The sequence below is a fragment of the Cyclopterus lumpus genome, chromosome 5 (assembly GCF_009769545.1).
Source record: "Cyclopterus lumpus isolate fCycLum1 chromosome 5, fCycLum1.pri, whole genome shotgun sequence".
In the NCBI taxonomy this organism is placed as follows: Eukaryota; Metazoa; Chordata; class Actinopteri; order Perciformes; family Cyclopteridae; genus Cyclopterus; species Cyclopterus lumpus.
Window position 1 is genome coordinate 5,898,811 of NC_046970.1, and position 26,840 is coordinate 5,925,650.

Below are 26,840 nucleotides of genomic sequence, written 5' to 3' on the forward strand. Positions count from 1 at the left end.
AGCCATTGCTGAGCAAAGACTAAATGGATTCAACGAAAACAAAAGGAGAGAAACCGAAAAAAGGGCTTCTATTGGAGCGTTTGGGGGGTTTCCAAACACTTATTGAATGCACATCTTTTCCCCTCTCAAAAAGGCCCAAATAACTATCTCTGTAGGCAAAGTCATAGCTGCAGAGGAGCCACCGCTCCTCCTCCTCCTTCTCTGCATGGTTGTCGAAGGACTCTTTGGAAGCATTAAAAAAGACTTTCTTTCAAACTTGGGAAAGGCCATTGAGGTTGATTGTCAGCCACACCCTCGCAACATCTCCACAATAGCACCCCTACGCTCCTCCTTCTCCTCCTCCTCCCCTCTTTCCCTGCCAGGCACCCCTTATCCCCCTCTGGTTCTTTTCAGTCTCCATTGGCCTCTGTCTTAGCCGGCATGGACAGGGGCTGCCAATTTCCTATTCTTTCTGGCTGGCTGGATGTGAATGGCCGTTGCTTTGTTAAAGCAAGGCCAGTGGTGGGGGCTGGAGAGCAGGGAGGCCGTGGGCATGGAGATGGGGGGGGGGGGGGCCCTGATGAGCCAACGACCCCCGTGGCCGAATTAGAGGGCAGGCTGGCTTGTTTGGAGCTTTCACACCCTGATGCAGGCTCCAGCCACATGCCAGCACGACCAGCGGCGCAGGCCCAATTAAAGCTCCCCGGCTCCTTTTCCGGGGCCCAGTCTCCTCCCCTCCACTGATTAGATTAGGCCCGCCTCAAAGACACCAAGCGCAGGAGTGATACGAGGGGGGAAAGGAAAGATCATGCCAAAATCAAGCCGAGATGGTGCGTGTATCAGGAGATACCCCTGAGGGGATGACAGAATACAGTTAAGAGTGCTTTCAAATGGGAAAGCCAAAAGAAACAAAGTGAGCAATTAAAGACAAGAAAGGAAAATATGAGACAGGGCCTGAGATATGGCCGTCACAAGCTTCTGACCCTGTCCCTCCCTCTATTTCCCTCTGTAGCTAGTTATCTAGCACCCAAATTGCCAACAGAGAGAGGCCTTATGTGCCTTGGCTTGTCACCTCTGTTGAGGGAGAGAGCTCGTCTAGCGAGCTCTGGCACATCTCCCCTCCTCTGGCTCACTCGCTGGGAAGAGGGACAGCCAAGAGGACCTTGGTTCCGAACCAAGACCCCCAGGTCTTTCTCCTGGATTTATCCCCTGACTTTCTCCCTTTTCATTCACGTCTTTTCTTTCATTTGGCCCGTTTGGGCTTTTTGTGCAAGACCTCTTGTCTTTATTCAAGGCGAGGGGGAGGTTCTCGGGGAGGTGGGCGACGTGGAGCACTTTCAGATCCAAGTTTGTTGGGAACCAGCGTTCAAGAGAAAACAAAAAAGGCCCAAAACAAAACCGCACAAAAAAGGCACAAAGGGAGGGGAAAAGACACAAGGAAAATAAGGAGTTGCCACAGAAACCCTGTATTTGTATTTTGTTTAAGTGATACATGGAAATGTTAAAAAAAATAAAAGCTCATGAATGCAAATGAGATCAAACCAGTCTTGAAAAGTAAACAACTCTTGCTTTCTGGAGTCAAATGAAGGGACTCCGTAGTCCTGAATATCAAATACCACAGGGGCAAAAGCAATATTAAACATCTCAGCTTTCACTGCTCCCAAGTGGCACATCTCATTAGCCTTATCGTCAGCGGGGGGAAACCGTAATGAGTGTGGTGTTGTTGTTGGGGGAGGGGGGGGGGGGGTTACTTACAGGACGCGCACGGCCTTGAGGCCTCTGAAGGCTCCCTCTGTGATGTGGCTGATGGAGTTGTGGCCTAGACGGAGAGAGTGGAGATCCCCCAGCACAGCCAGACTGCCTTCATCCAGACGAGTCAAGTTGTTGTACGACAGATTCCTGGAGAGAGCGGCCGAGCACCAGACAGACAGCGAGGAGAGGAAAGAGAGGGAGAAACGTTCTGTGTGAGGTCTGGAGGGAGTTGACGGGTTGGCAGAACGCTGATGCAGCTCGTGACATCATAATACTCGAATTTCATGGCTGATTCAACGTCTATTTGCGAGTCTGTGATGTGTCTTTCCATTGTGCCGTCTCTTTTTTTTACCCTTCGCCACAAGACGTTCACAGAGAATGGGCTTAGCAGACCTGAGAGCTCGACTGAGGTCTTAACCGTTCGACATGGAAGAAAAGAACGTTACGCGTCTACAACCCATGCATAAGCCTACTTGAGCATGTGGTAAACCCTGGGAAAATATGCTGTCACTCGCGTGTACAACAGCACTCAAAAATGTTCCCCATTTTCTAATGCGGCCGTCAAGTTTCCGCTTTTCTTAAAAATCCAAATTGGATGCGAGCAGTGGATTATTTTAAGCCGTTTCCCTTGTTTCGGGAATTTAGAAAGAATACGCTGCTAGATTCAAGATGACATGAGGAAAATGTTTATTTACTCGACTCAACACTTCTGGGAAGAATGTTGCTCCGTAGTAATGCAATCTGGATAAATCTGGACTATAAATGACAATCGGTCCGAGACCGGTATCTTTCCAACAGTAGTCAAAGGCAGTATTGTTTACTTCTTTACCCTCGCTGTCCGTCTCTGTGGCCGGGCCTCAGGTTCGCTTGACCGGCCATGTGTGCAGAGATTCTCCCCGATGACCAGCTCAGCCTGGCCCATTGGGAATGCAATAACAGGCTCCTCATAAAAACGCGTCACTCTCTTCTATCGGCCGTGGGGGTTATCATAACTCTAGATCATAAAATAATATGTATCATATAACCGCCGACTGGTGCAGCGGCCAGGAGGAGGAGGAGGAGGAGACGGCGTTAGGAGCCCATCTGTCTTTCACAGATGTGCGCACAGGAAACGGCATTGAGATACACAGAGCAAACTAACCCGAACGCCATCTCCCTCGTTGTGCCGCGTGACTGACACGTAAACAAACACAGGCGCCACAGATACCCCGGGCTACCTCGCAGTTAGCAACGGCTCAGCTGAGCGGAGCACTTTACCGACGCAATACCGCGGTCGCGTCCGCGGAACAGGAAAGACTCTCCGATAATAACGCCTCGGTCGGCAGACAAAGGCCGCGGAGGCGATCCTTCAGTGTAATTACCGCAACACAACCGGAGGAGGATTACACGGCGGTTTGACAAACCCCCGCGCCTCAGGCCTCTCGTCGAAGGGCTTGAGTGCTGTTGAGCCCAGCTCTAATTATAGGATAAACAGGCTTATATTGAGAATAGCGTGGCGTATTGAGTGTTCAAGCATAACGTCATTTAACCCTTTGGGAAGGTAGATGGGTGATATGGTCGGGGGTGGGGACTGTTGAATTCTCAGGCTACAGGACCAGGGGTTTAGATCCCCAGAGACAGACAGAAAAGACTTGAAAGCAAACTCTATCAGTTTTAAACATACATCTTTTGGTTTTTTTATTTAAAGATGTTGACTCCAACTCTCGACGACTGCAGTTATCATTCCGAGGTTGACCGCCGTCTACTGGATGTTTCTGCAAGAGGACTTATGGCACGGGGGAGTTTTTAGTGCGCGTGGCGAATTTAAACGCGAGTACTCACAGTTCCCTCAGCTTCTGGCAGAACTTCCACCCGTCAGGGTTGATGCGGGCGATATAGTTGTTGCTGAGGAAGAGCTGCTGAAGGGAGGTCAGGCCGTACAGGGAGCCGCTGTTCACCTCCGACAGGCTGTTGTAGTCCAGGTGACTGCGAGAGACACATATTTGCATGTTAATTGAATTGTGGCCAAAATTGCAGGTCAGTGTGAAAAGGTGTGATGGACAATGGGCATGTTCCATTAAGCACAAAAAGATGGTATTCTTATACGGTTTGGTGGGCGAGTATTCGAATAATAGTAACTGGTGCAAATAGGGACAAGCTATGTGCTGCACCCAAACTCCATCAATCAATCAGATGGCAAGCTTCAGATTTCTGGTTGGATATTATATGTTTTTATGATTCTTAGGTGTTTTGTACAAAAGCGGGCACATAATGTATAATAATTGGTCAAATGTGTAGTTTTCTGTAAATGTATTATTGATAGTTTCATGTTATTTTTTTAATTTCTTTTTTTTACATACAGGTTTTTCATCTTGGCCAGGTCCCAGAAGGCCCCGTCAGTCAGTTTGGTGATGCTGTTTCTTTGCAGCTTGAGCACCTCCAGGCTGGACAGACCCTGGAAGGTCAGACCCTCCACCTGACGAATGCGGTTCCTGTTCAGCTCACTGCAGGTTGGACAGACAAACAAAACTAATGTGGCAAACTGATTATGAAGGAGAGAGGGGGGGGAGGAGGGGGGGAATCGGTGCTTAATCATTCTAAACTCTGTCAAAATAGTCCCCGCATTTCAAAGCACAAAAAGCATATCCCCCCCCCCCGCTTTTTTTTTTGACAGAGAAATGTTTTGCCCTCATTGCACAGTCGCATCCATCACGCTGAAGTCAAAACCAAAGGATCCTGTAGCCCGCACGCTTCAGTTGGAGCATTTTGTCGTTAACAAACCCCCGGCTTAACAGGCATTCCTCAGCTGTGGCATGAGGCCAGCTCTGTATACCCCCAGGCTTTACCTTACAAACAAGGGTTAAGTTATGACCCTATGAAATTGCAAGGTATAAGATGTTAACCACTGGTGTTTTTTTATTATTATTTTATGCTGCACATGTGAGACCTGAGACATCTCTGCGTGTCGCGGTGATCTTTTACATTTGGTGCGTGTCCCTTCGCTCCAGAACGCAGGCGTTGCGCTACAAATGGGTCAGACCTCGCTGTCGCGATGGAGGGACGTTTGACGAAGATAATGGCGCCCGGCGTGGGGAATGAACTCACCACTTTGGGGAGATGGAAGAAGGCAATAAATCACCGGTAATATGGCCCCGGTGTTTACCCAGTCAGACTGTATCAGCCCCTCGAGGTATAGCTCACACTAAATAGCGTTTCAAATGTTAAACACGCAGACAAAACAAACTCCTCTTTAGTTAAACTCTTATTACTCTTAATTCTTTTCGATTTTTCTGCAGTGTCTAAAAAAGGAACTGGGAGACTCGTTCCGTTTCATTTTCAGGGCAGAGGCAGGAACGGCAAAATAAACATATCGTTTTTTTTCGCAAGTCGAACTGTCCCGATGGAACAAAAACACACCAACTGTGTTGTTAAAACTGATGAGATCCAGTGGTACTCACAGCTGGACGAGCCTCGGGAGCTGGAACGCTCTCACGGGGATCTGGCTGATGCGGTTTCGGCTCAGTCTTAGGACCTGGAGCGTCGAGCCCAGATGGTCCAGAGCTCCGAGCTCCAACACGCTGATCTTGTTGTTGCTCAGGTACCTGGATACAGAAAGAGCACAGTTATTGAGGAAACTCCAGTTTTCAAGAACAATCTGTGTCATGTGCCCGCAGGAAAACACAGGGATCGTACTCACAGGTCTCGGATTTGGAGGCCCGCAGGAAAGCAGTGCCCTCGTAGCTCGGTGATGTCATTATTGCTCAGATCCAGGGTTTCCACAGAAGCCAGCTCTCTGGTCCGCCTGCCGTCTATACTGCGGATCTTATTATGATGCCTGGGAAATGGAAAAAATAAACACACACATCAAAATAAAAAATAAAAAAGGCATTTTAGGTGTGGCTGAAAATCCTACGCACAGACCTGCAACTCTACCCTACAAAGTGTCCACCATCTCTAAATATATTAGCCTGCTCCCCCAGATCACCGACAGAAGACACTCCCCCCGCCTTCTCTAAACCCAGTCTCAGGCACAAAGAGCGCAGAGTACACTGAACAAAGTGGTCTTCATCCACCACAGAAATGTGTACTTTAAGAGCTTCCCATCAGAGGCCGGCCTTCTTTAAACAACTCCACGGACACCTGGGCTAGACGCAGAATCTGCGAGATAGATGGGGTCTCGGTGATCAACCAGAGCCACTTGAAGAGGGATTTCGGAGCACTTCAGTGTGTGATTGAACGGGGGAAAGTTCTGGCCAAAAGGACAGATAACAGGGAACCAAAACTTAAACCACACAAGGACGAGTTACATCAAGCCCCAGCTCTGTTTTGCCAGGCCTGGTTAGCCTGGGAGACAAAAGACTGGGCAGATTTTTTTTATTTCTCCTAATATGGTCTTCCGGGGTGTTATTTTGGGGACCAGGACCAACGTGAAAGTTGTTACCCTTTAATATGGAGGAGAATTGGATTGTGGGAACACATAGAAAAGATACAAAATAACGTGTCATAGGCGTGTGGAAGGCCACACCCACACACACACACACACACACACACAAATGTTTACAGTAGATATAGAATTAGGTAAAGCAGACAGGCAGACAGACAGACCTATGCGTCTGTGCCTGTCCGTATATGCGAGCGTGTTAGGAGCCTGCTGGCCAGTGTTATCGGAGCATACATGAAAGCCTTTGCTGGGTGACACATTCGACACATGTCTGGGTGCTAACTAGGGGTGGGAATTTCATTAGGTATCGCTTTCAAATTGCCCGACTGGTCAAAAAAGAAAAAAGAAAAAGCTGACTAGTGATTGAGTGACGAGGCAAGAGAGGTTAAGTAAAGCACCTTTATAAATCACTAAGAAAACACACACACTTTATTCATGAGGTCTTCCCTTTCAAGCAAAGTCTAAATGCAGTATTTTTTTCTCTCTGTATTTTAAGATGCAGGCCAGAGACCCATCAGGCAGAGCAGCAGGTCAGTCTTCACAGAGGGATCGGCATCACAAGTAGAATGTCCTTTATTTATTGAGATTTTTGACAGGACAACAGAACAAAACAGATGTTACCGTACCTCAAACTTATCATCAAAAAATACTTTACACCGAAAAACTCAGACAACGTCCTATCAAACAAAACAAACGGGGGAGTGCAACAGGAAGAGGTACACAAACACATTTCAGCTAAATCCTATATCTCAAGATCAATGGTCGCATGTCATTCTGGCTGCTTAACTTTTTAGGAAGGTGTGTTTGACAGAAAGAGTGCGACAGAGAGCAGGTGTCCCACCAGTCAAAACAAGGTCACACACACACACACACACACACACACACACACACACACACACACACACACACACACACGCACACACACACACGCACACACACACCTGAATAAACAGCGGCAGAAAAGGTTACGGATGAGCCATGCATGCACGCCTGGGCACGCACTCTCTCTCCCTCTCTCTCTCACACACACACACACACACATGGGACAGAGCAACAGACAGTGGCTACAGTGAGCGAGCAAAGCGGGGAGGGAAAGAATGGGGGAGGAGAATGAAGGGTGAGGTGGGGTCAACAGCTGGTGACCTTTGATGGGAAAAACAGATCAGTCTCAAACTGGTGGGAGAGGTTGACCTCTCTCACTCGTTCTCCTTCCACCACTCAAACCAGCCCCCCCCCCCCCCCCCCCAGTCAGAGCCCAGCTGCATGTGAGACAGATAAAGCCCCGGCGCTCAACGCGTTTGAAGTCCACACGTACAATAGTGGCGTTTATAAAAACTGATTATCATATGGTCGGTGACATTCGTGATAAAGAGGAGCTGGGCTCACTCTTGTTCCCTTTGATGTCCGGCGGCCTTATTTGCCTTGATTCCACTTAATTCCAAATCTCATTACCCTGCCCCATTGACCATCTGATTATCACGAGCCCGGCTCATTTTGACACTTCTTTTGATGTATGGAAAGTGCATCAGCGGTTTACACTGGCAGGCCCATTCCACCGGTTCCAGTGGGGGGCAGCGATTCTTTTAGCCCTGTCCCTTGCGTTTGAAGCTGGCGGTCGGGACAAAAGGAGAATTATTTCAAAATCAGATCATCCAGCGGGCCGTGTGATTTCTATCCCAAGCTGTTTTAAAGGGCCGCTTTGATGTTGAGCGAGCAGGCGATGAGCACAATGGGAAAGTTTGTGCTGCTCCGTTGTCACTTTGACACTGTGTTTTTAAAACTTTGTCCTTTCTTTTTTTCAAAAGTTTGTTCCCATGCTGCTGTGGCAATCTGGGAGTCTGCGGGATGCCAATGGACTCACCAAGTGCATTATGGGGCGGTGGGAGCATGGCATATGGTCTTTGGTTAGTTCACGGTGCACTTCTACTTGATTGCGTGGCTTGTATTTTTAATTTAAAAAATAATCTCGATTCGACTCATCTGTTGTAATTGGATGATGGACATCTTACCAAGTGATAGTGATCGGACCAAAGAACGTTTTGACCAAACGTTCAGGCTCATCTGTGCCTAAGGAAGTACTGTACTCCCACAGGAGGAGGTCATCACCGTCCTGGTAGGTGCAAACCTTCAAAGGGATTCTAAACCAGATAACTGATTCATAAGAATTCAATCAGATGGTTATCTTGGCAAAAGTACTCCGATAGCAGCTTCAAGTCATGATGACCAAAGATTTGTTTCAATCACATCCACAATAAAAAAAAATCTAAATGTTTAGCCCACCTGTAAAATGTCTTCCCACGAATCTGATTTGGTGTTTCTGCCCGACAAAACATTTTACACATATTTTTGCGTAACTACTGGCACGCTGATTCATTCAGTCCAGCATGTGGCCTAGCAGCATAAAGGGCAGCGGTTAAAACCCTAAACATAGGGATTTAAACCTAATTTAACTGCTTTAGAAAGTCAGATATCTTGGAAACGTGCTCGTTCACGTGAGCAGCTCAACGCGAGTGATTCTAAAAAGACACAATTCACAAAACCTCGGAGGCAGTCGGACAGTAGCAGCCACATATAATGGCCCTTGAGAGTTGACTATTGGATGAAAGGCCAAAGACAGATTCTCAGTCAATTTGCTTGTGCAAACCACTGTCTCACACAAACTTGTAGTCGGACGACATTCCAGACGATCTCGACCAATGGCACAGGAACAGTGCCCCGCAGTCCGCTCTGCTGCCTCTGCCAGGGCACAAACACAGGCGCTCTCACACTGGAGAGTGCTGGCTGGTTGGCCGGGACGGAGTGCGTTGGATTTACTTTTGGGAATAACCCTGCGCATGAGCTCACTTTCTGCTTCCCTTTGTGTTTGCCCTACTATCTCCTCTACAACTTCTCCCTAACCATTCCTCTTTCGACATATGGTGATGTCACCCTAATCTGACACTATTCACCCCACCCCCCCTATCCTTTCCTCCCTCCCTATTTTCTCATCCTTCCTCCCCTTCTCACTGTCACCCATTTTACTGTAAGCCATGTGACTGACAGCTGCAGCTGCAAGTGCTTCAGCGAGCCTTCGCTTCAGCTGTGTGGCTTTGTAAAGATCCGACCCTCCCTCCAGCCTCCACTCCCATCAGGCCTACGGGCCTTGCCCTAGCAACAGACTTCCAGTCAGGCCAAAAAAAGACAGCCCGATCATTCGAAAGGGGTTGCGACTCGGCACAGTTTGTGGAAGTAAAAGGTGAACTCGCTCCAGTCGGTTCTGTATCAAAAGCAAAAGGAGTCTGCTCTAAACTCTATAGATCCAGACTGGAAAAAAACAAAAAAACACATAACAATAACAATAGCTACAAACGTACGGAAATAGACAGATGTCAGAGTTGCCTAATCAAACCTCACATTCCCGACAGCTTACAGTAATCTTCGGGACCACATTAGTGCATCATGATCAATTCTGAGAAGCGGGCTGATGACACACAGGGAGAGAGGCGAAGGTGTGACTCCCACAGAGCTCGCCACCAAAATGTCATATGACCCTGACCGATATTACAGGAAACCAGCAGCTGCCTACTTTACCAGCAAGGTGTGAGAGCATAGAGACACGGAGTGAAGCTAAGCTAACGGTTAGCACTAGACTAACCTGTTCCAGAGCTGAGTGAGATGTAAGAAATGTTCACCCTGCTCACACACAGAGGGAAAACAACTAACTATGGTAAGCAGGCGAACAACAGTCACGTGCGTGTGTGTTTGTACGAAGAATCGGAAAATGAAAATTACACGAATTGCAGTCGGCTTTCATAAATCATCTTCAGCCTTTTGATTCTTTTCTAAGGCGTATTTTGGTGAAACTTCAGGTTTCCTTGAACGGCGTTTGGTTTTCTGTGCCTTCATGATGGACTTCCAAGCTCACGTTTGTGACACACACCCACACCCACACCCACACACCCACACCCACACCCACACCCACACACACCCCAAATAGGGCAGTAAATCTCCAGTGAGATGCCAGTGCAGGCAGTCCCCACATGCAGTTTCATAACCGTGAGCAACCGAGTTAGAGTCTTACGCGAGCCAGTCGGGTACTTGACCACTGAGTGCCATATTTACACCAGCAGAGCTTAAGTGTGGGGGGTATTTAAATGTAATGGAGTCAACTTCACATTAATGCATTACTTTGGAGATGCAAAGGCATATGCGCCCTCCACCAACGGCGAGGGAGACTATTTCAGGAGCATTTTAAAGAGGCCACTGACCTCTGAATACAGTCACAGGGAGCCAGATCGTTCCGGTACTGTGTTTAATAGTAAATGGGGGGGGGGGGGGGGTGTACTCACAGGTAGAGGGACACAATCTTGGAAGCAGCCTGGCCTAAATCTGGTATGGAGGTCAGCTCATTGTGATCAAGCCGCCTGAAAGGAACAAACACAACACAGTAGAGTGGGTTAGAGAAGAAAGCTGTGCCCTGAAGGAAAAACAGAGACAAGAGTGATATGTTGTTAGGGGGACTTAACACAAGTACGAGACACTTCCAAACTAAAAGAAAAAAAGAACGCATTCTAAATCTCAAATTCAGACACAAAGCGTTGAGCTACGCCCAATGTTTGATTTTTGCATAAAGTTTGACACGCTAGCTAAGATGCCACTGTGTCATCGGCCCTCATGCCACATCACATTAAGGCTAAATCCAATGATTTACATCAACGGATTTGAAAACACCGAGACCTTTTAATAAAAAAAAACTAAAATAACATGGGAGTTAAACAGATGTCGGGGGAGCGTATGACTGGCCTGCCAAAGATGTCACCAGTGTGTGTGTGTGTGTGTCACCAGTTAGCTTATGTGTGTGTGTGTGTGTACTGGCGCTGAGTGACACAGTGCCAAGCCCTCTCCTCACCATATAAAATATTTACAAGGCCATCGTTGGCCACAGTATCAGGTGGTGGAGAGGAAGCTTAATATAGAAAACCACCACTTTATTCTCAATTGGACTTAGTTCAAGGAACAAACATACGAGGATGCTACTAGGAAGTCAAGTGGCGATCATGCACGTTAGTCAGAATTAAGTCAATTAAGAATCAACGCAGCACAGCTTTGCTGTCCGATGTGTGCGTGTTCTGTGAGCGACTACTTACAGCTCTCTCAAGTTGGGAAGGGAGTCAAACACTTCGACATTGATGGAGGTCAGCTTGTTGTGGCCAAGGTTTCTGAAAAAGAAAAAGAAGATGTCAATTTAAAAAGGAATTCAAATCCTGAGAATACAAATGGTGGACAATAAAAAAATCTAAATATAAGAAGCGCAAACAATGTTTTTCACAACCTTTATTGTATTTGTCATTCAGTAGTTCAAATACTGATCAATAACAATAATTTCAAGCATTTGACAAACAACCTCATAATGAGCCGGTACATCCATTCAGCCGGCCTTCAAGGAGGGACCAGATCAATACTATCGATAGAGTCTCTCTCTCTCGGCTCACTTTCCAAACATAACCCACAGGCCATTCATCTGCAGTCAATTTGCACTTTAGGCTAACCGTGTATTTAATAGCCGGTACTTGACTCGTACGGGGCCTTATTACGGAGTGGTTTGTTCGGCGATGTGCGATATAGCGTTACCGCCGGCGGGGAGCGATCGCGAAGGAGGGGCTTACGACGTGTGTTCACCTAACGCGCGTCTGCATTTCAGATTGAGTCCCCCAAGCCGCACGAATCATATTGACCTCACGCGTGAACAAGTGGCATCTCTGTCGCACACCTCCCGCCGGGGCTGGCATGCGGCCGGGCTGGCATATGGCCTGCCCCGTTGGCAGAGGGGAGGCTGCAGTGAGAGTGCCGTTTGTGTGGTTTGTGTGGTGTGTGTGTGTGTGTGTGGGGGGGGTTGTGGTGGGGTTTGGCCAGACGAGACAAAGGGAGCCCACAGCGCCGAGCCGCCTGCGTCCCTCCGTCCAGACGAGAGAGACGGCCCAGGAATGTTTCACAGGCCTGCCGAGAGATGGCTGCTTGTTCCCAGACACTGGTGACACTTTTACCTGATGCAACACATTCCTCGCCCCTCTTGTCCCACCATGTTCTTAAAGTCTGCTGCGGGGGGGGGGACCTCTGCGGCTGACGCTGTCAATTCAATGTCATTCTTCATTTTTAGAGAAAGTAGGGGGTGGCTATTATGAGAGCTAATTTAAGGAGGCTGGGACAACACACTAATTACACCCATCAGTGTGTGTGTGTGTGGAGATAATAGCAGAGTGTGCGTCTGCCCTATATGCACTATAATTTTTTTCCCCAACCGAGATGAAAACCACGCCCACATTTCATATGATAAGTAGTGATATGTAGCAAGTGCCAGGAAGTTTCTTCCTTTGTCAGCTTATTGGAACGTAGTCAGTTCAAAGGCCTTTAGTAATGTCGACTTATTGGCATAACAGCAACTTAAGGGACGTTACATAGTGTGTTGTGGTTTTGTGTAGCTACTACTAGGGCTGGGCAATGACCAGAAATGTTACTAAAAATAAGTTTATGTTAGTAAATCATCAACCAAATAGCCATTTGACAGCTTGTGATTTATCCAATATGTGATTGATTGTAAATATCTTGATTTGTATGTATAAAAAGACAGATTGTCATTTTTAAAACGGCAGTATTATGTTTATCTTTATCCCACACCACGAACATTAAATGACGATCCTCTTTTTGTCGGAAAGACTGTTCACAGGAAAAGGGAGGTGTGCATGTGTGACTGTCATGATCATTCACTGGGGCGACTCCCATCGCGGCCTAGAGCACTGAACTGCCGAGTAAAAATTATAATAATAATAAATCCCACAGCTTTCCCCTCAGGCCACCTCTGCCTGGAGATACATATCCATCAGACAAAACACACACATGCACAAACACACACAGACAGCTCAGAAAATATGAACTTGAGTGAGTGCTGTCAAGTGTTTAAAAAAAAAAAAAAATTTTTTAAATCAACCTGCTTTTGGCACAAAACAGATCAAGAGATTTTACAAGTGAGCCTCAAATGACAAGCAAATAAAGATCCATCCAGGAACTAATGACAGGGTTAATGACACATATCCAAAGGCACGACGCTTGGAGCCTAAAATAAACCAAACAGTTCAAAACAGAACAAAGGGATGACTAAGAGGAAAAAGAAAAAGTCCCGTCCGAGAGCCAAACCGGTAGTGCTGGTGCTAAAGGCCACGGCAACAAACAACCCGGGTCCTTTGTGCGAGTGCTCAGGCCGTACATGTGCCTCTGTCTGAGTCACCGCCGATGTTTACACAACTCAGCCTTTTTCTCTGCCCCCTTTCATTCTCAGACAGATTTATTCTCTTGCCTATCAGATTAGATAACTTTCACAGCATTTTAACACCTACTGTATGAAGCGATGGTGATAACGCTCTCCCTCCACACTTCCCCCTGTGGAGGGAGGAGGGAACGGGAGGTGGGAACGGGACTAATGCTTTCCAGAAAGTGACCTTACAATCGTGCCGTTTCGGAACGAAGCCTTGAAGCGGTTAGGGTTTTGTTTTTTTGTATACTTTGAGAGATGCCGCCACCGACACCAGCAGGAGCAAAGCACACGGAGGAGAACGGGGACGCTTTTAAAGGACGTGGTGCGGGGAGAACAAACCGGAGAAGGTTTACGTCTTAACTCAACCAGCCAGAAAGAAAAAGGATGTATAGCAGAGATGGCAACGGTCTCTGTGAATAACCATAATGTGAATCAGTGGTTCGCCTTAACGCTTCAAAAACAGCATTCCTTTGTACGGCGCTTATACAGATGGGCAGGGACTGTTTGACATTAGTCAGCAGGATCTTAATCTAATGCTCTCTCTGCCAGGTACTTAACCAAAGTGTGAGACAATTCCAGGCTGCACGTTGAGCCAAATACTTCTCACAGCCAGGTGAGGGCTGCAACCGCATTCAAGTATTCACGTGTTCAAAAGACGATCAACTAGAATCACGCCTATAAACCAGCACGTTATCGTCAGTTATTTTACAAGTATAATTTAAATTGAATACATCACTGGATAGATAGATAGATAAAAAATTTAAAAAACTTATCAGTTAATGAAAAACTAACTTCTGGCCACAGGATATATAATTAACACTCTGGACTTCGTTCAGCACAGTTTCTCTGAAGTCGTCACAATAATGTTACAGCTCAGGGGTCACAAAACATTCACAAATATGGAGAAGAAAAAAGAAACAGGCCTCGTGTCGCATTTACCGTCTGCTCTAAACCGAAGCCGGCCATCCATCAGTGAGCACAGGTCACCATAACCCCTCCCCCGTCAGGCCAACTGGAGACGAGAGGCAAGAGGACCGCTGGAAAGACCCAAGCGCCTCCCGACACACATTATAAGCGATAATTACAAACCCTGGGTGACTGTTAAATATCACGAGGATGAGGCGGACGGCGGTCGGTTGCCCCGACGCTGTGTCACTAATATTTTCGAAACGGTCGGTTCATCAAACAATTCAACATTAAGCGATAACTCATCCGTCAAGAATTTTCAGACATGAGGTCACTTCTTTGCTCTCCTCCCTTATAAATAAATATGTATAACTTTGGGTTTTTGGACTGCTTCTCTAACAAAAGCTACTACACAGACGCCTTTAAAGGGTGTACATCTTTTATTTAAAAAGTGAAATAAAATACTTTTATAGGCTGAATAAAATAAGAGATCAGCTGATAAAAAGCCAAATAATATAAAGCAAACTGTCTCAGGAAGAGAGACGGGGCTCAGCGGCCGCAGGAGACCGTCACTGCTGGACCGCGTCGCTGATCTGACATAAAACTCATTAAAAGACTTAATATCTGCGCTCGGGGTGCCGTGGGAGTCGAGGAAAGCTGGGAGTACAGGAGTGATGTCATGGCGTATGACACTATGCGTGTCAGCGCACGGTTTGTGTGTGTGTGTGTATGTGGGGCAGCCAGGGACTTGCACATACAGAGACACATCATCATTATCTCTCCCCATTTCTATCGCTGACAAATGCAGCGTGAACTTGGCTCGTCGAAAGTGTGAAGTGATGTCAGTGATGAGCCTCCCGTAGTCCAGCTCGGAGACAAAGGCTCTTTAATGTGGTCAATTTTAGAGCATCGTAAAACTAGTCAAATAATAACCTGAGTGTCTGAGGGCCACACACACACACACACACACACACAACTCTTCCTATCGTTAAGGGCCAGTTTATAGCCAGGCAACTGCAGCGAGAGTGTACACAAAGGAGACACCAGCTCCAGGTCGACAATCTGCACACCAGTCAAACAGAGGAAGGAAACCGGTAGAAAAATGCTGTCTCATCTTTGACCCGGTTAAACACGTACGCCAGCGGACGAGATTTGCAATAGTCATAATAATGATAAATGCGATGAGTAAATGCAAGAGCTGAGGAGAGTGAGGAGGACCTCGGTGCAAGATCAGAGACTTGTGGCGCTGATGGGACCAGCATATTTAATTGTTTGCATTAGAAAGCCCCCGCCCCCCCTCCCGCAAAACTCAACAAAGGAGCTGCTTGGAGGCTTGGAGTGTCACTTAGTCTGTCAAGTTTTCCGAGGCGGGAAGGTCGGGCCACATCTTGGGGCCATGTGCACCGCCATTCTTTCTCTGGCTGCTGGTCTGGGGCACGCCAAACAAAAAGGGGAAGGGGGGGGACGGGGGGGGGATTGGGAAAAGGGGTCTGCACGAGCCCTGAGGCACCGCATGAACCCGCGGCCTGGACGCTCCGGATGAGAAGCACAACAACCCCTGTGGTATTCATGCCGGTGCACTCGCTGCTCCTGCATTTAACGACTGGATTCTAGCGAAAAAACAACAAGGTGATTCATTACAAAACGAAACCAGATTACTTTACGAGTCAAAAGGAAATGAGTGTCCCCAATTAATCTGAGAGAATAACATTAAAAAAACGGTGCGGCCCTTCGGCGGGGCTGCTGTTTTAGTACTGTGCAGACAGCTGACCTTACGCTCGCAATTTCAAAGCGCAGAGAAAGTCAGGATCATTAGTCAATTTTCCCTACTTATTGTTTATTATACTAGCAGAGCACAATTCAGCGATAATTACTCTCCAGCCAGTGGTGCCAAGTGCTTCGAAGCAGTAGACTCCCAATGCATGGGAATATATGAGTGTCTAGACGCTGGCGCTCCAATGCTCATTTCCTTTTTGCAGCATCAGAAGGAGCAGAGGCTCAAAAAAAAAAAAAGTTAGGCCCCAACGTAGCCCTCAAAACTCCACTCGCTGCGTGTTTTCTGGGGAGAAGCTGCTTCGCTGCCTCTCCGTCCAAGTCACGCTTTTTTTTCCCTTCTCCCTCTAACATCTTCTCCAGATTTCCAAACTCTTACCAGATGTAGAGAATTCACAGATGATTCATCGATCAGACCCACTTTGTAGACACCGACTTCAGGGGGAAAGAGGGAAAGGTGGAGAGGGGGGGGGGGAAGAAGAAGAAAAAAAAGAACGTGGCGCTCTAAAGTGTCTTCACAAAAGGGCCGTCTATTCTGCCGACTGGATTCCTGCAGAATGACTTGACTTGTGGCCGCAGCTGTCTGATTGTCATTATAAAGCGAGCGAGAGGCCACAAGCTCACTTCCATATCTCAATGTTAATGTCGGACATTATCGGTTGTTATGAGTGTCAGGCCTCAACCTTAGCTGCTCCTTCCCAATTTATTCACAGCTACAGATTTGCATGAATCGTCTCAAAATCGGTTAAAAGAGGACGGTTTACAATATGTAATAGATTGCCGCACGCTCGCCTCAATTTCCATATAGGAACTCCCTGCACGTTCACCATGACACGCAACACCAAACAGCCTGATAAGGGAGGGAAAAGGGAAGAGCAGCTGATAATAAAAATAATAAAGAACCGCTGCCAAAGATAATATCATCTTAAACCCTTCCGAGCGCTTCGAGTTTGACTAAAATATCCACATGTGGGTGCGAGAGTCACAAGGGTAAGGAAACCATGACAATAAACAAACCTGGCACACTCCCACTACCAAAAGATTACGAGGCTGCGTAGCGAGAAATGCCCGAGAAACCACAAGGGGCTCAGCCCTGCAGAGTCTCTGCCCCCCCCGCTTAAACATTCACCTGTTTAAGCAGAAGCATTTCTACAGTTAAGTGTCCATGAGACTTCACTCAACTAATGTCAGTCCTGCTATCAAATTCAAGCATACTTTCAGGAGATATGGCCATGATAGGTGAAACAAAGTAAAACACTACTACTACACTGCTGCAATGTTTCATGTCCTCTGGATTTCCTGGGTGTGTTACAACATGTGTGACAGTGGTTGAGGTTTCTGACCACTGACAGGACTTTCACCAACTAGTGGAATTATCCCGAATGCGGCGGCGGCAGTAGCAGCAGACCGTGACATTGACAAAACACTTCCATGCAGTGGGTTGAAAATGTCGACCATCCTCCCCACACAGCGCCTCGCGCCAGGTGATCTGCGGGCCCCACCCTCTGCGGACCAGTTCCACAAGCAGCCGCCCAGCCCCTGTCAGGAAACCACCAACACAAACCCGTATCCTGAGGGCAGAAGCCAAAAACCCAACTGTGGGGGGGGGGAAGGGGTTTACCAATAAGGCGGTGCTGTGAACGTTAAGGCTACGGCTTAGGGGTTGCAGTTGCGGCGGAACGTCTGGAGTACACCAAGCATTAAGGCCAGCACATTGGGAAATGCTGGGTTATAATCGGGACCGTTCAGGATCAGGCTTCTTCGTGCTTTTCACCAGGGTTACTGCAGGCCTGAGGAGGCAAGGACTCGGCTTTAAAAAGGGAATAAAAAGGAAGGCAAAACCCCATGAAAAATGGGCAGCTTTCTGGAAATATGAAAATCCCCAAAAAGATTTTAGAATCTTGCACGAGACAAAAACAAAACGTAAAAAAGACGCTGGCAAACAAGACACCATGCATCCGCTATATCTCTTTCCAACCACGGCAATCTCAGCTAGCAAAATTAAGCATTTTCGTGATTTTGTTTACTCACAAAATCCAATTACGTCAGTGGCACTGTGGGCAAAAAATGCTTTTTATGCACATTACCCCTGGCTGCAAATAAGATAAGGCACCACTCCCGAGAGGGAATATCTGACTGTGTGAGAGCAAACTTGCTTTGAATGTTATTAGGCTATTCATCAATCAGAAACAATAGACAGACACCCGAGACTGGTGGTCAGTTGGTTAAATGTTATTAGGACTGATGTAAAACAGCAGAGGATGTGTTTGACAACAGAGGCTTTAAACACGCTTTAAAAAACCCTGTGTGGACCACGGGGACATGACAATAAAGTAATTGATATAGTAACGTACTAGTTTCTAGCAATGCATTGATTGTTTTATTTACTGTTGTTATATTTGATTTTACTATGCAAGTGTGCACTTTACCCCTTTGCTGCTGTAATCCTGTAAATGTCCCCACTGCGGGACTAGTAAAGGATTATCTTATCTTATTGTCAGTTCATTAAGTGAATTATTGTTTGTGTGTTTTATTCCTCACTCACACGACGCCTCAATCCCTCACCACCATGTCTCCTTGTTAGCTCGGTTTGCTCTGCCAGGCTGCACCAACATGTTTGTTTCCTTGATTCCTCATCAAGGCCACTTGGAAGGAGTTGGGGGGCCTTTCTCTTCACCTACAGCAACGGGACTTCTGGGACTGCTACTGATGGATAACCTGCCAGCACCGATCCTCTGGCCAGCCCCATATTGCATACTCATCAAGGGTCCCAGAATTACTCCTACAAAGTGCTCTGAACGTGACTAAAACAGTGAGAAGGAGGTGTACAATGAGGGTCCCACGCCAAGTCATTTGAAATTAAATCCCTGTAAACTGCTGTGTAAATGAAGCTCCTGAGGTGCCACTGCTGCGTTCATTACTATAATCCCAATTTAAGAGCCTGGAGAAAGATAATTGCAAATACTTGACAGCTCAATCCTTCTTCACCCACACAAAAGGGTGGGACAGCTCCATTAGTTGTAAGCCACTGACAAGTCTAGTGACAACAAAAGCACTGGGGTGGGGTGGGGTGGATTCTGCAGCCACATGTGTTCAAGCTACTTGTTTAAGTCAGATCCTACAGGTGTATCAGGTTATTAAGATGTTCTTGTGAAACTTACGTCCACACTATGTAGAAGAGAGAATGAGGAGCGCTGGTCTATAGGTGACTTGTGCTTACTGACACCCACCAGTACTGTCCTCCCTCCTCCCTCCCACCACCACCCTGTGGGTAATCACTGATTTCACTTGGCTCAGATGGACAAACACACTGTGCTTTAAGACCAAGGACCTGTGCAAATGGTCTCCAGTGAGCTTCTATTGACAAGAGGAAGCCATTGTTGTTGTTGCACTGTGCTTAATACTGGCCGCATCAACTTATCACTTTCAAGAGCTCTGCAGTTTTCCCTTTCGTTTGAGAATAACGCACACCCACACATTCTTGCACACCGGCGGCAGAACTTCAGGCACACACACACCAAAATAATAAAACGTTCAACCCACAGCACAAAAAAGGAATTTCCTACACTCAAGTGGACTTGGCGTATGGTACCTTTATAATGGGATCAGACTAGGCCACAAGTGAAACTGTCCATACTTGTCTCTTTGGGTTTGCAGTAATCGTCTGCTAATCTGGCTCCCTTACACACCCCGGGGGAACAGAGCTGGTTCCCTTTGAGTCACCCGCCAACATAATGTGACTATCTCAAAGTGGTGTGGAAATATGCAATCTAGGTGTTTTAAAAAGATAATCCAAAGCCATAAAGCCATTCCCTTTGAAAACAACAAGATTGCGGGTTCTTAAATCTCGGCCGATAAGGTTTGGCCGAGATAACCGGAGTAGACTTGGAGCGAGACGGGGAACCTCGCGAAGGACCGCGTCTTCACAAAAACCAAAAGGTCCAGAGCAGCTGTCTTAGATGGGACATTTGTCCCACGGTCGTTGTCCTTTGTCCGTGAGCACAGGAGGAGCAGTGTGTGTCCGCGCACTTGCCCGATAAACAGCGTCGGTACTTGAACTTGGCCGAGTGGTGCTTCAGGGCAGCGAGGCTACCCGGGCACACAAGTGCCGTTATTCATGTTTTTAGAGGACTTTTTAAAAAGTTGCATTCCTTACTTCCCAGGGGAAGATAAACTGCCTAACACAGGAACCTGGGAGCCAGAGAAGTCTCTGGGTCTTTGGTCTTTAACCCCACGCTCACAGAAACACACACATACACACACAAACACAGATGCTAAATATTCCATTACAAAATGCCCCATTTTTTTACAGAGGAGTCACAATTACCACCAGACAAGTGGTTGCGGTATAACCGAGATGAGAGACAAAATGTTGGTTGGGAGGACAATAAATTGTGTCATTGAGCTTGATAAGTGCTGAAGTCTCCCAAACATTGGAGGGTGTTTCATAAGAAAATGTAAAAAAACTCCCAAATTGGGTAATTTCCTAAATAAGCCGGAAGGCTGGGGTTCATCTGGTGTCAGTCTTATCCTAAGCAACCAATGCGGGATTTACCAGAAACTTAATTTGTGAAATATGGCTAGAAACACAGAAACAGGAATTATGGTAATACCCGTCATGAATCTGACCGTGTATAGTATTTGTTATGACTTGGCATTTTTAGATGTATACAAATAAAACGTACATGCCTAAAAACTAGGAAAAATATCAAAATCTAGACTGCAGAACATAGGGGAGTCGTAGCGTGTTCTGGAAGTTAATCCAATTAAAAAGAAAGAAAAAAGCTCAAGCAACTTAACATAATATTATACAAAGAATTTGATAAACGGGCCAAAGAAAATATGTTTTCAGGGGCCATGTATGACACATTAGAAAGAGTTTTCAAACGACACGGATCATCTTATTTCCTGTATTGTGTTTTATGAACGATATCCCCATTTGACCTCGAGCCCCCCCCCCCCCCCCACCCCCCAACAAAAATAATAAATGGTGTCCACTAACAGAATACCCTCAGGCCCTGTTCTGTTCATTACACTTGTGAGCACCGGGCCTCTTGGTCCCGGTGCATAAAGGTGATGTGTCGGGGACCATCGGAGCAAAGAGTGCTTCTTCTTCTTCTTCTTCTCCTTGTCCCAGTGGTTTTACAGACTGGGGGGTGCAGGGACCTCCGGGGGTAATTTATTAATTAGTTAACAGGAACATGGGAAGTTTACTTTTACTACTGAAACTCATTCGTTTAAAAAAAAAAAGAAGGGGGATAAACATGACTACTGCAGTAGAAAGACACATGTGTTGTGCAACTCAAATCAGAATCACTCAAATATTCTCTGAGGGATTCCTCAAGAGAAAACTGCCTCAGGATAGAAGGGGGGGGGGGGGGGGTCCCCCCCACTGCTTATTACCTATTTATTCGCACCCCTGCAAATAAGTTTCTCCGCTTTACTTTTCTTTCCTGGCGGTGTCACCCCGTTATGGGCCGGTCAATAAATAGGCGAAGGGGTGCACAACTGCGCGCTTTACTTACAAGGAAGCGGTCCGGACAGGCAGGTCCAGAGGCGTAGCCGTCAGCTCCAGGCCGCTACAGTCCACCGAGTCCCCGCTGCAGGTACAGTTCTGGGCACACGGCACACCGGAACTCAACCCATAACTGGCGAACAGTTCGGCCGACAAAATGAAATAAAAAACACAAGGAGAAACATATCCAAATCGTCCCAGGGACGCCGCCATTTTGTATCCAGTTTTAATAGCGCGGCCGCTGAGCTCTCTCTCTCTCTCTCTCTCTCTCCTCGCAACCAAAAAAACGGGATATTAACGTAGCTTCGGAGGCACGTTAGGCCCCCGGGAGCACGTTAATTAAGTCTTATTGTGGAAGAGCGAGGCTAGCAGCGACAACTGCGGTGCAGTGAAGCGTTTCCCATCCCAATAAGAGTCATTGAGGACAGTCCCCCAGTCCAACTTTCTCCTCTGGAGTCCGACGCGGGCTTAAAAAAAAAAAAAAAAAAAAGGTGACCCACAGATCCACCAGCTAAAAGAACACACTAGGCTACAGCGAACTTGTATGTCGCCCGGGACTTCACTTTAAGTAGAAGCAGTGTGTCCATGCGACGCTTAAACAACTACTTTCTCGGTCGGATAACTGTTTCTGGTGACATGTCGGGGAAACACACACGCAATGTTAAAAGGACTGTAACCGTTGCTCCCTCGCGCAGCGGTTCGCCCGGTGGCTCCTGGTGGCGCTAGTAAATGCCCCGCGGCGAAGTTGACGAAGGGGCAAAAAAAGTTGAGACCCCCCAACCCGCCGCGCCGGTAATAGTGCCCCCGAAAAACTCCAGCGTCGGATCTCTCGAGCCCGGGTCTCACCGGCGCTGTCGCGGCTGCGGTCGAAATAAAATCCAACTTTGAAACACACGCGCAGTCCGTTCCAGCCGACAGCTTATCAGGTGCAGTCTGTGGTCACACAACCTCAGCGATCCGACTCATAGCAAAAATAGGGTCTCGCTCTCTCTCTCTCTCTTTCTCTCTCTCTCTCTTTCTCTCTTCCTTTCCGATCGACCACCACCAGGACTTTTTTTCCTTTCTTGAGTTACTTTTCCTTTTTTTTCTTCTCTTTCCTCCCTCTGGGTGATCGCTCCGCAAGTCCCACGTTGGATGCACAACAGCGATTCCAGGGTCCGCCCATGCGTCGCCGCGATTGGTCGCCGCGATTTGATGGGCGGGTCGAGCCCTCGCCTCATTGGTCGTTACGTGTTTTTTGTCCGCGCGACGCGACCTCGGAGAGCGTCTCGAGCGGCTGTCAGTCAGCGGTGGCAGGACCCGCCCGCGTTTTCCCACCCCGGGGTGTGAAACCGCACCACCTCCTCTCACTCTCACTGCTTCTTAAAGAGACAATCGGCCTGATCGAGCTCTGTAATCGCACTATAACAAGCCATAATAACATAATTGGTTCCAACGCCATAACAATTCAGTTTATCTGGTGTCACGTTGCTTATTCCGCTCACACTATTATGATGACTGCCGTCAACGACTATGGTATTAGGGATAATTGTGCCTTCACAAATGTATTTATTACCACACTCGTCAGCTTTATAAACAATGAACTGTTGAAGGCCTTTTTAACATCTGAAGAAATAGCTTATGGTTCACACGTTTTTATTAAGTTGAGCTAGTCTAGTGTGTGTGCTTTTGTGTGTGTGTGTGTGTGTGTGTGTGTGTGTGTGTGTGTGTGTGTGTGTGTGTAGTGCATGTCTAAAATAAATCATCTGCGAAATTCACCTCAACAATTAAAACTAGTCGGTCAGATATTAGATACATTATTATTATATATATTAGATACAGCTGGAGATGAGAGCTCAGCTGACAGTGTGTCTCTGCTCATTAATTAATTATGTGCAGCAGTGGTGGACAGTAACAAAGTAAATGTGCCATAACTCTTTTAAGGAACTATATTTTACTTGAGTATTACCAATTTAATTTGTCACCTCCACTTACAACATTTTGCGTACGTCACACTTTCTAAGCTAGTTAATTACTTTGCAATAATTTTTTAATACAAAGCATAGATTTAACCTTCCAGCAGCACACATTCTGATCTTTTACTTAAAAGTAGCAATACCACAGCGTAAAAATGCTCCGCTATACATAAAAGTCCTGCATTCCAATGTCCAAGAAGTAAAATTACTCAATATGCAGAACGGTCTTTTTCTAGAATAATGTATATTATATTAATATATTATAATCATTGCATTAATGTAATGTATTCGAATCAAGGTGAAGGTACTCATTTATAGTTACTTTATATACTGTCAAGATGTATATTGTACATCATCATTTATGAGTTTCTTATATTTTGGATTGATCATCTAAATCTTCAAACTAATCAGTAACTGCAGCTGTCAAAGAAATGTGGTATCAAGAATATTTCCCTCCAAAATGTAGTGGAGTTCAAGTATTAAGTGCAATGAAATAAAAATTAAAACTTGAGTACAGTAAACTTAATTAAAAGGATCCGAGTGCTTCTTTCACGACTGTCTGTGAATGTTACGCAAAAAAAGTTGCCGTTTGGCGCAGGTGTGTCTGAGCACATGTGTACACGACTGTGTGCTCACAGTGTGTATACGTTGGCGTGCAGGCACACCCATGCATGCCTGTGTGTCTTATGCATCCACACTGATCTTTTTTTTTGTTATTTTTACCATTTGAGCGTGCCCCATAATGGCCACATGATGATTCTTCCCAACTGTTGAAGTCTTCCTCGCCCGTTGCCTCAGAAATGCACATCTGTGATAAATCAGCGGCCCCGTCCGCCTCCTGGCCCCACGGACACTTTTTCCTCATCACTTTGTTGTTTTTTTCTTCTTCTTCCTGGCACCGACAGACCGTATTGATTGACCTTGTCAGAGCTATTGTGATCACTGGGTGTTGTGAGAAGTCCCGGATTGCGTTGCTATTAATCACAGCGGCCGGGACACAGACATTCACACCTGCAGCCCTGCAGGCACTTCAGTGGCACAGTTCCTCGTTCCTTTTCCAGTGAAGAGGCAAAGGTTTCACATTGCATCATGCGCGTGTGAGTGAACACAGGAGGCCTGCAGGTGAGGCTTCCGGCTCTTAGAAGCAAGGAAAATATCTGAGAAATGAGACCCTGTTAAAACATGACTTCACAGGTGATGGAAAACTGAGTAATGGAGGATGACAACCAATTTATAAAACTTTGTCCTGAAAACCTATTTGTTCGAGACGTATACGCTGAGACATTACTGACACAATAAATCACATATTAACTTAATTAGAATTCACTTAAACTATGTATGTATATAAAGTTTCTTAAGGCAACTTGCCTTAAAGCATGATTTGATTGATGAACAGTAATCACTGAGGTAAACACGTCACTCCCATAGCGTTGGATTCCTCGCCCGATAAGACTAAATTTCCATTTAAGATAAGATATTACTTTATTCATCCCCAGCGGGAAATTTCTTGACGCAACAGCAAACTTGTTTACGTATATATAATAAAATAAAATAGCAGGGCAGGACATATTACATTTAAGAGTTTAAATAACAATAAACAAAATGAAAATGTAAAAATGAAATAACAATGAAAGTGTATACAGTGTATCTAAAGTATAAAGGGAAAGCGGTGCAAGGTTTATTGCTGTTCAATTTGAGGAGGATCTGGTCAGAGGTGATTTCATTTGCACTTCTTTGTTCCATACTTTGTTTATTTTCAGGCACTTCAGGACAAGCTCATAAGTGACGGGAGGTCTAAAAATGCAGCAATCCCGAGAATGCCCGACCCTGCATTGTGATGTTCCTTCACAGATAGGGTATGTGGACCAGGTACTATTTTGAGAAGACTGCTGACACGTCTTTTAAAATGATTTATTCGCTGGATGACTTGGCACACAAATAACTTTACTAATGCGGCAAGGCAAATACCACGTTAGTATTTTGACCAGTACTCGCTCAGGTTGAAGGGTCTTCCACGAGAGGTGTTTGCCTATTGTGCTGGAAGTTTGTGAATGTATAGTCTTATTAACATAAATCAGTTTCCTCTTGCGACATCTGAAGATCTACAATCACCAGAGTTTTTTTTTCTTCTTCTTAACAATCTCTACAGTTTGTTATGAAAATCGACATTCCTTCCCAATTTGATCAGACGGCGTCTTACTGATATTTTTACATTAAACAAAGCTGGTGCCGATTTCTGTCACAGCAAAATAACGGTGGGGAAAATTATAATTTTTTTACTTCCTGAACTTGCACATTTTGATTTAAATATCTCATGAGCATCACGAGTGTGCAAAGTCTGGATTGTGGTTTCTTTCTTGAGAGCTCAGACATCTGACATGGCACCATCCTGAGAGGACTGATTTATAAACTGAGAAAAGGAGAGCTCTGCAAAGAATTCACGTCGTGAGGAAAGCATTAGCATGCTTTTGCTGCCATAACCGGTCCGCACTTCCTACTCGCCCCGCACCCATTCTCCTGTGACCTGCTGTGTGAAGTTGTGACTGATGAGAAGGGTGGACGTGGGTCTGTCATGAGAGTGCCTTTGGAAAGTGGATAATGACTACACCAGATGAGCCTTTGTCTTTTTTCTTCTTTTTTTCTCCCCTGTATGGATGTTTTTAACACCAACCATATTGGCGTTTACACAGCATCAATGCAGACACATCTGAAGATTTTTGGGGCTGGCATGAGAAAAGTGATTCGCAGTAGCGTCACAGTTGTACTCGAGGAGTCGACTGCATATTGTTCACATTTCACCTTTATTTCTTTTGGCTGCTGCCGGAGGGGGGTAAGGGCGACGGCGTCGACGGTGTGGATGGTGAGAGGGCCGATGCATGCGCAAGGCCCGGAGCGATTCATCACGCTCGTCTTCCTGGTATCTTCAAAGATAAGAAACCATCTGCTGCAGCTATTCATCAACTATAAAATGGAGAGGCGTGAAACCCGGCCAACTCATTATACTGGGACTGGATGGCTAACGGGTGTTGCAGGAGCGTGGAGATGCTTCGCTAATAGGAAGCAGGAGCGGTTTGGGCAATTCTGTCTGGATACCAGGCTGCCTGCTAAGTGGCGTCATGCGTGGCCTACAGGGGGGGGGGGGGGGGGGGGAGGGGGGGGGGGGCGAGCACAGCAAGACAGATGCATGAGAGAGAACATAAGGGGGGGGCATGGGGGGGGGGGCAATGCTCCCCCCCATACTCGGACCAAACC

The 26,840-nt window shown here is 46.5% G+C and overlaps 1 protein-coding gene across 1 annotated transcript in view; it reads right to left on the reverse strand.

Annotated features, from left to right (window-relative positions):
* The window catches only part of lrig1 (leucine-rich repeats and immunoglobulin-like domains 1), a 32,949-nt gene extending 10,182 nt beyond the window's left edge, over positions 1-22,767 (reverse strand). The window contains exons 1-8 of the mRNA XM_034533467.1: positions 21,644-22,767; positions 11,278-11,349; positions 10,480-10,554; positions 5,408-5,545; positions 5,169-5,312; positions 4,071-4,214; positions 3,553-3,696; positions 1,735-1,878 (exon numbers count right to left, since the gene is read on the reverse strand). Coding sequence (XP_034389358.1) covers positions 1,735-1,878; positions 3,553-3,696; positions 4,071-4,214; positions 5,169-5,312; positions 5,408-5,545; positions 10,480-10,554; positions 11,278-11,349; positions 21,644-21,846 — 1,064 coding nt within the window. The 5' untranslated portion in view covers positions 21,847-22,767. The remainder of the gene's footprint in view (positions 1-1,734; positions 1,879-3,552; positions 3,697-4,070; positions 4,215-5,168; positions 5,313-5,407; positions 5,546-10,479; positions 10,555-11,277; positions 11,350-21,643) is intronic.
* Between the last annotated feature and the right edge of the window lie 4,073 nt (positions 22,768-26,840).